At 55.7% G+C, this 9461-nt stretch overlaps 1 protein-coding gene across 1 annotated transcript in view; it reads left to right on the forward strand.

The window, feature by feature from the left end:
* Positions 1–9461, forward strand: part of ARHGAP39 (Rho GTPase activating protein 39) — a 49309-nt gene that overhangs the window by 21760 nt on the left and 18088 nt on the right. Inside the window, exons 3-5 of the mRNA XM_007956057.2 lie at positions 3495–3578; positions 4738–6151; positions 7498–8059. Of these exons, the coding sequence (XP_007954248.1) occupies positions 3495–3578; positions 4738–6151; positions 7498–8059 (2060 nt within the window). The remainder of the gene's footprint in view (positions 1–3494; positions 3579–4737; positions 6152–7497; positions 8060–9461) is intronic.

A 9461-nucleotide genomic window follows, 5' to 3' on the forward strand; every position in this document is an offset into this window, starting at 1 on the left:
TAAGTGAGGATGACTTGAGGCCCTTACTGATGAAGACTGAAGAATACAGTCTGCAGTATGGATTACATCTCAATATAAAGAAAACAGAAATCCTCACAACTGGACCTATAAGCAGCATCACGATCAATGAAGAGATTGAAGTTGTCAAAGACTTCACATTGCTTGGTTCTACAGTCGATGCCAATGGAAGCAGCAGTCACGACATTAGACAACGTATGGCACTGGGCAAGTTGGCTGCAAGGGACCGCTTTCAAGTGTTGAGGAGCAGGGATGTCTCCTTGAAGATCAAGGCGTGCCTGACACAAGCCATGATATTTTCAGTTGGCTTGTATGCATGGGAGAGTTGGACAATGAATAAGGAAAACTAAAGAAGAATTTATGCTTTTTGGGGTGTGGTGCTGGCGAAGAATGCTGAAAGTACCATGGACTGCTAAAAGAACTAACAGATCTGTCCTGAAGGAAGTGCAGCTGGAATGCTCCTTGGAAGCGAGAATGGCCAGACTTCGTCTCACCTACTTTGGTCATGTAGTCAGAAGAGACCATTCCCTTGAGAAAGATGTCATGCTTGGTAAGGTGGAGGGTCAACGAAAGAGAAGAAGGCCCTCAACAAGATGGATCGACACAGTGGCTGCTACGATGGGCTCAGGTATAGCAAGGATCATGGAGCTGGCGTGGGATCGGGCAGTGTTTCGTTCTGTTGTGCATAGGGTTGCTATGAGTTGGACACAACTCTAACAACAACAATTCAATCTGTATGCCGAGCAAATAATACGAGAAGCTGTACTGTATGAGGAAGAACACAGCATTAGAATTAGAGGAAGACTCATTAACAAACTGCAATATGCAGATGACACAACAATGCTTGCTGAAAGTGAAGATGACTTGAAGCACTTCAAGATGAAGACCAAATACTACAACCAATCACACTGTAAGAAAACAAAAGTCCTCACAGTTGGGCCAGTAAGCAACATCAGGATAAACAGAAAAGATTGAAGTTGCCAAAGACTTCATTTTACTTGGATTCACAGTCAATACCCATGGAAGCATCAGTCTGGAAATCGGATGTCGTACTGCACTGGGCACGCACATCTGCTCCCAGAGACCTTTATACAGTGTTAGAGAACCAAGATAGCACTTTTAAGAGTAAGGTGTACCTGACCCAAACCCTGGTATTTTCAGTATTCTCAGTGCATGCACAAACTGGGTAATGAATAAGGAAAACCAAAGAAGAATTGATGCCTTTGAATGGTGGTGGTGGTGAAAAATATTGGTTACACCATAGACTGCCAGAGCAACTAGCAAACCTGTCTTGGAAGAAGTACATCCAGAACACTCCTAATAGTGAGAATGGTGAGACTTCGTCCCATGCATTTCAGTCATGTTGTCAGAAGTACGGTACCATGCTTGGTAAAGTGGAGGGTTAGCCAAAAAGGGGAAGACCCTCGACGAGGTGGATTGACACAGAGGCTGCAACAGTGGGCACAACCATGGCAACGATTGGGAGGGTGACACAGGACTGGGCAGTGTTCTGTTCTCTTGTATGTAAGGTCACTGTAAGTTGGGACAGACTTGATGGCACCTAACAATATGGCAGTTCTGTGTTCAGCTGTTTGCGTAACTGCCAGACTCTCTTCCGCAGTGACTGCTCCATTTTACATTCCCACTAGCAGTGGGTAACGGTACCAGTTGCCCTACAACCTTGCCAACACGTGGTGTTTTCCATTTTTTTGATCTCGGCCATTTTAAGAGGGATGAGCTAGTATCTCGTAGTAGTTTTGATCTGTATCTCCCTGGTGGTTAATGTCGTTGAGCATCTGTCCAGGTGCTGGTTGGCCGTCTGACTGTCCTCTTTGATGAAATGTCTATTCAAGTCCTTTGCTTGTGTTTTGATTGGGTGTCACTGCAGTTTTTAAAAATACACTACTGCAACAGTATTTTTACTGCTGCACCATTTGTTTCACCCCATTCCTGCTGTTAGCCACCTGATTTGTTTCCAAGATACTTGCTATGTATGGACTCCTGCTTACTCAATTCTTAGCTCAGTACTTGGCTTTCTTCGGAATCTGTTCTACCAGACCCACACTCTTCATTTTTAAAAAGTCTTACCGGAAATGTCTTTAGAATTAGATTAACTTTATGAACTACTTCATGGTAAAGGTTTAGGGTCTTTCCATTTGAACATGTGTGCTTTTCTGTTACATATTTGAGTCTTCCTTCAAGTACGCCAATAGCATTTAATAGTTTTGTTCCCATTGGGCCTACCTATCTCTTGTTAACATATATGCCTAGGAAGTTAGTTTCATTTTTGTTCTTTTGTTGGTGTTGTGAAAGTAACTTGGTTCCATTATAACTTTTTCTGGCTACTTTATGCTCACACACAAAAAAGCCATTGCTTTCATATATTCCATATAAACAAGCATTGCGTTATTACCAAAAAAAACAAACTCACTGCCTTCGAGTTGGTTCTGACTCATAGCGACCTGTCTTTGGGTTTCTGAGGCGGTATCTCTACAGAAGTAGATTACCCAATCTTCCTTCTGAGGAGTGACTGGTGGGTTTGAACCTCCAGCCTTCTGGTTATCATTCAGATACCTTCGGAACTCCACCACCAGAGCTCCCAACAGGCTCTCTTAATACTTCTAGTAGTTTTTCTGTTGATTCTTTTGGGTTTTTGAGTTGACAGCTAATGATAGTTTTATCTCTTACTTTCAAATATTTAGATTGCTTGCTTTTTTTTTCCCTTGTCTTACTGCATTGACCAGCATTTTCAAAATTATATTACTTGATGGACAGCAGATATTCTTGTTCCTGATTTTATTGGTTATGCTTCCACCATCCAAGACTGAATACTATGTAGGCAGTTTGGCTTAATGTGGATATTCTTCATCAGGTTAAGTCACCTCCTTCTGCCTCTGGATTATTGAGTTTTCAGATCACAAGCAGACACTCATTTGACCATACCTCTGGGCATTGAGCAAGATAATCCTCCACTTATCAACACTTACTGAGGGCCTGCCCTGTGTCAAGCCCCATGATAGGGGTGAGGTCTCGATGGGAAGCCTTACGGTGCTTGTGGTTGCCACGAGGCTTTGAGGCTTCTTTGTCACCTCTGGCTGAAGCTGTGGTTCCCATTCACCTGTCACTGGGCCCAGTTCTGGTGCTTGGAGTCTTGAAATCCAGGACAGTACCCTTTAGTGGCCCTGCCCCTCAGATGTCCTGCCTGCCCCGTGGCATTAGGGCAGAGGCCACAATATGAGTGGTCCCTTCTGCATCCGGCCAGTAGCACTGCAGAGGGCAGGCTGAGGGCAGAGAACTGGACCAAAGGAAGTGAAGAGGGGACGGGCCGGGACTCAGAGTGCATTCCTGAGAAATAGGAAACAGCTGAAGGGTGGTACCCTGTTCATAAACGCAGCAAAAGGTGGGGTATTTTGAGGTTTGAGGGCATCATATTTGTAAGCACTGTATTTATATCCACCCTTGTTGCACTGTTTCAGCTCTTCGCCACCGGGCGTATTCTTTGAGAGAGACTATGAGACTTCCCGGGACTATGGCACAGACGGTCCATTTCTCCACTACAGGTAGACCCGTTTCCCTCTGTCCAACAAGCCTGGTCAGGGGTCTCCTTGCCAAGGGTTCTGCCTAGCAGGGAGTGCCGTGTGTGAGAGCACAGTGGGGACGCTGACAGATGAGCCACACTAGGACTGTGGTTTGTCTTCAACCTGAAGTGGGGGGGGAAGGGGGCTCACGAGGACAGAGAGAGGGCCAGTCCTTCCTCACAGGGCACACACGAGCACCCCACCCACTGGGAGCTTGTCCCTGCCGGACACCCGGCTGTCCAGGCACAAGGTGGTAGTGACCTGTTGTTGGCTAATGGGTGTTGCCAGTTGGGTACCCTTAGGTTGCACCCGGGAGCACCACAGTCTGGCTACTCCCATAGACATGGTGACTGTCACCCTGGGGTGGCATTTCTGGATGTCCTGGGGTGGATGGGCCATTAAGAGAGCCCAGAGGAGAAGAGTGGGTTCCTGCCTCCCCCACCCATCATGCTGTACCTGTCCCAGAAGGTTTGTCTGGGCCGTGGTCCCTTGTCCAGAAGGGTTCACCAAGTCTGGGAGTGAGAGCAGGTTTGAAGTGCTGACCAGGCAGCAGGCGGCACAGACGGGGGTGCAGGGTGGGTGCCTGGGCCAGGCACTGTGTGGATGTGATGTTTGCCGGAGAGTGGCTGTGTCCTGGGTTGGAAATGAGTAGCCTGAGGCTCAAAAGGCCAAATGGTCCACCTCAACTGGCACTGGGCAGGGCTGCGGTCAGGTGCAGGGCTCCCCAGGACCAAGGGTGCAGGTTTGGCAACACTAGGCAGTTGTGGTCCGTTTGGGTGGACAAGTGGAGACCTGGAGGGTAGCGTGCTCGCCCAGGCAGGCAGGGCTGCCACCCTCTCCGAGTCTCCGTGCTTGGAAAGGGAGTCCCGAAGAGCCCACATGCCCTGCCTAGGTGGGCTGGGCAGGGCCCAGGGCCGAGATCTGGAACCTCCACTCCATTCCAGGAATCCCCTTGTGCCTCCCTCTACCTGGTGGGCTGGGGGCTGGAGAGAAGGCAGAGACAGGCAGGGCTCCCTGCAGAGGGTGCACGGGGGAGCCCACGGTCACACACAGAGACAGCAGGGAAGGCAGTGTGGGAAGGACTGAGCCTCCTGTCCCTTGAGACTCCCGGCTTCCAGTGAGCCCTGTTGTTCTCCCTCAGGGCCTCCTCACTGCAGTGGACCACAGGGACCAAAGAGCGTATGCTCATCAAGGTCACCGACCGTGAGCCCAGTTTTCTGATGCCACAGGGCAATGGCTTCCCCTGCGATGGCCAGTCTGGGCCCCGCGGCCGCAGGCCCTCGGGCGGCCAGCACTCGCCTGGCCTGCAGACATTCGCCCCTGACGCGGACGCTGCCATCTTCTTCCCTGAGAGGCGGGCATCACCCTTCCTGAAGCGGGCCGAGCTCACCGGGGGCTGCTCCCCGCTTCCAGGACGCGGGGGCGACACCTTCTGTACCCCGCTGCAGGCCCAGCCACGCAGGTCCTCCAGTGACTCGCAGCCATCCTCCCCGCGCTACGCCTACGAGCCGCCACTCTACGAAGAGCCCCCTGCAGAGTACCAGGCCCCCATCTATGACGAGCCCCCCGTGGACATGCAGTATGAGGCCGGTGGGGGCTATAAGGCCGGCTCACCCCAGAGGTCGCCCGGGCGCAAGCCACGCGCCTTCCTGCAGTCACCCAAGCACACGGGCCCCACGCCCTACCAGCAGCTGGTGCTCACCAAGCAGCGGGGCCCCGAGCGCTTCATGAGCCTGGACTACAGCCCCGCAGGAAAAGAGTATGTGCGGCAGCTGGTCTACGTGGAGCAGGCTGGTTCCAGCCCCAAACTTCGGGCCGGCCCACGCCCCAAGTATGCACCCAACCCTGGTGGTGGCTCCTACTCGCTGCAGCCCAGCCCCTGCCTGGTGAGGGACCAGCGCCCGGAGGCTCGGGCTGGCGACTATAGCAGCATGGAGGGGCCTGACTTCCGGCACGGCCCACCACCCACACCGCTGCCCCCTGCACAGGACGACACCATGTCCTGGTCCAGCCAACAGGACACCATGTCCTCCGTGGGCTGCTCGCCTGGCCCCCGCAAGAGGAAGAGCAGGAATCCTTCCCTGGGCCAGGACCCCAACACGTCGTCCACCGACGGCTCAGGGGACCGCGACCCTGTGGGCGAGTCCCTCATGGCTGAGGAGCGGCCCCCTTGCGGGGCCGGCCTGGCCCCACTGAAGCGCACTGAGGGCCGGCTGGGTGAGGCCGAGGGGTCACGGGGCTCCTGTGAGCCCTTCCTGGCGCAGGCGCGGCTGGCCTGGGAGGCGCAGCAGGTGCACCACCACATGAAGCAGCGGGGCAGCTGGGACTCGCAGAAGGACGGCTCGGGCTACGAGAGTGACGGTGCGGTGCCACTGCCCATGCCTGGGCCCGTGGTACGCGCCTTCAGTGAGGACGAGGCCCTGGCCCAGCAGGAGAGCAAGCACTGGAGGAGGAGCCCCTTTGAGAAGCTCGGCTTCCCCCAGATTCTGCTGGAGAAGAGCATCTCGGTCCAGACCAACCTGGCCTCCCCGGAGCCTTACCTGCACCCGTCCCAGGTGACACAGGGGCGGGCGGGGAGGACCGGAGGGAGCAGGTGTGCCTGCGCAGGGGCACAGACCACGGGCTCAAGCAACCTGGTCTTTGGGCCATCCGGGGGGAGGATGTGGGAGTCTGAGGACAGAGTTTGGGGGTCAGGGCAATCTAGGGGAAGGACATGGGAGTCTGAGGGGAGGATATGGGGATCCAGGGAGAGAACATGGGGCTCTGAGGGGAGGGGGGGGGGGTCCAGGGCCGTCTGAGGGGAGGACATGGGGGTCTAGAGTTGTTGGGGTTGGATGTAGGGGTGCAAGGTTGCCTGTGCAGTGGGAATACAGGGCCATCCATGGGGGGCTGTCATCTGGAGGGCTATAAGGGCACAGGGCCATCTGCAAGGGAATACAAGGTGATCTGGGAATAGTGGGGTGCAGGTCTGTCCATGGGTGCAGAATCTTCCAGGAGTGAGTTGCAGGAACCAGAGGTCTTAGGACCTAGTTGCAGAAAGCGAGGGCAGCACCACAGAGATCCGAGAGGGGACCCCTGCACCTGGGGAGCGAAATGCTTCACACTTGGGGTTTCTTGCACGTCACCTGAGCTTCAGGCCCCCTGCTCTCTTGGACCTACAGGGCAGGGCAGCTTGTTCCCCTATAGCCCAAAGGGTACTGCCACCCCACCATCCATGCAGATGAGGATGGGTTCCTTCTCAGCCCCCTGCCACCTCTGCCCCCCTATTTCAGGGACCCTTGTCCTCCAGACAGTGCTGAAGCTGCCCTGGGCTGGCTGGGCCCTTCCTCCTGGGAAACCTGCATTTCCTACAGACCCTGAGCCATGGACACTGAAGGCCACAACTCCCTCAAACGTTGAGCCTGTGACAAGACAGGCACCATCTGCATTAACACTGTCATGTTGAGGGAGTACTCTTCGTCCTCCTGCCTAGCCCTTCCACAGCCCTGGGCATTGCCTGGGCGTAGGGCACCTGCAGGGTCCCCATTCTAGTGACTCAGGACATCTCTACCAGAGCATATCCCTTGAGTGAGGTTTGGGAAGAAGGGTCAGCCTGGGGTCACTCCCTGAGTCAGGCTCAGGCCCTGGGGATGACGGCGGAGCCATGGACTTAGGAACCACAGACCCTGGGTTCCTGCCTCTGTAGCCTTTTGTCCCCATGCAGGGAGGGACAGCACTTCCCTGGCAAGCAGACAGTGATGAGAGTTCAGGAAGCAAGCCTGGACTTGGCCCTGGGGCCCAGTGATGCTGGTGCCCTCTCTCCTTCCTCTGCCCTACCCCCACACCGGTCAGGTGGGCCTGGCTCACACCCCCAGGCTGTGGTCAGCCAGCCCTGTCTCTAACGGCTCGCTTGCCTCCCCAGTCCGAGGACCTCGGCGCATGTGCCCAGTTTGAGAGTGGCCGGCAGGGCCGCAGCATGATGCCCAGCGCCAGCTGCGTCTTCCCCGCCTTCACGCTGCGCAAGCCGTCCTCGGAGACAGACATTGAGAACTGGGCTTCCAAGCACTTCAACAAGCACACGCAGGGCCTCTTCCGGCGCAAGGTGTCCATCGCCAACATGTTGGCCTGGAGCAGCGAGTCCATCAAGAAGCCTATGATCATGACCAGTGACCGGCATGTCAAGAAGGAGGCCTGTGAGATCTTCAAGCTCATTCAGATGTACATGGGGGACCGGCGGGCCAAGGCTGACCCACTGCACGTAGCTCTGGAGGTTGCCACCAAGGGCTGGAGCATGCAGGGCCTGCGGGACGAGCTATACATCCAGCTCTGCCGACAGACCACCGAGAACTTCCGCCTGGAGAGCCTGGCACGTGGCTGGGAGCTCATGGCCATCTGCCTGGCCTTCTTCCCACCCACACCCAAGTTCCACTCCTACCTGGAGGGCTACATCTACCGGCACATGGACCCCGTGAATGACACCAAAGGTAAGGCTCACATGCAGAGGCTCAGCTGCCTGTTCAGCACAGCCCCCGGTGCCTAGCCCTGGGCTCACCGGGCCCCTTGTATCCCAGGTCTGCTACCAGGTAAGGCTGGGGCCATGGTGGGAGCTTCTTGGTTGTGCCAGCCAGACCTGTGAGTGCATGGGCCCTGACAGCTCCTGGTGCCCTGGGAGTGTCAGGTACGTGGGGAGGGCAGGGCACCATGCAGGAGTGCCGTCTCTGTGAGGGTACACATGTCCCCTGGAAGACTCCACACCAGCATTCCCCTCTTGGAGCTCAGACTCAAATCTGTTTTCTGGGCTCTGAGAGTAGCCGCAGTCACACCTGGCAGAGGGTTCTGGGGCTCCCCCCAGACAGTCCTGTTTCCAAGGACTCCCCCAGCGGCTGGCCTGGCCTCTGCATCTAGCCATGTAGGCCCCAGTGCAGAGGGGGACCCCAGCTGGAAGGGAGCAACTGTGCCATCGAGCACATCACATTGGGGGAGACTCTGAAGCAAATAGGTTCTGCCCTGCTGTGTGGTGTTGGACGTGGATTGCCAAGTCGAAGTCGACAGGCGCACCCACCTCCAGGTCATGCTCCTGGACAGGGCTGTGGTGACCTTTCTGGGAACAGGTGGCCCTGGAAGCTGCATCTCTGTCAGCCTCACGATTCACCTCACTGCTTCTAGAGGGGCCTTGAGCCAGAGGCCACGGCAGAAGTGTTGTATGCCCTCTGCCCACATAGTACGTGGCCCATGGTTGGCACTTACAAAACATCTGCTGAGGGAAAAATCAGCAAACGAGGGAACAGGTAGGAGATGGCCAGCAGAGGCCACAGAGCCAGGCCCGGGCTGGCCAGCAAGAGCCAGCTGCCCAGGTGTGGTGCCTTGCTGTTTCCATCCAAGGCCCAGCAGCTCACCTTCCTTCACCCAGGTTGTGCATTCTCTGCTCTAGTGCCTGATGCCCATGGAAGCCCAGCCTGCATTTGAGCATGAGTGGGATCAGCCAGTGACCATGGTTTTACAGTGCCCAGAGTAAGGCCTTTGTGGTTCTAGGGCCACAGAAGGGACTGAGGCTCTGTGTAGTCTACTGGCAGGTCCTGTGTCCCTGCTGTGGGGGCTGGTCTCATGTGCAGACAGGATAGCTGGGCAGCCACCCACTCCAGGTGGACTTCTGTTGGAGGGAGGGCTTCCGCCTCCACACAGGGTGGCCGCCCCATGTCAGATGGCCGTTTCACCCCTCCAGATCAGGCCACTATCTGAGGAGGACTGCCCAGCCTGGGTAATTGGCCTTCCTCTCACGCCCATGTGGGTCAGTCTACTGGCAGGTCCTGTGTCCCTGCTGTGGGGGCTGGTCTCATGTGCAGACAGGATAGCTGGGCAGCCACCCACTCCAGGTGGACTTCTGTT

This window comes from Orycteropus afer, unplaced genomic scaffold (genome assembly GCF_000298275.1).
Source record: "Orycteropus afer afer isolate SDZICR_OR568_19922 unplaced genomic scaffold, OryAfe1.0 scaffold00574, whole genome shotgun sequence".
NCBI classification, from domain to species: Eukaryota; Metazoa; Chordata; class Mammalia; order Tubulidentata; family Orycteropodidae; genus Orycteropus; species Orycteropus afer.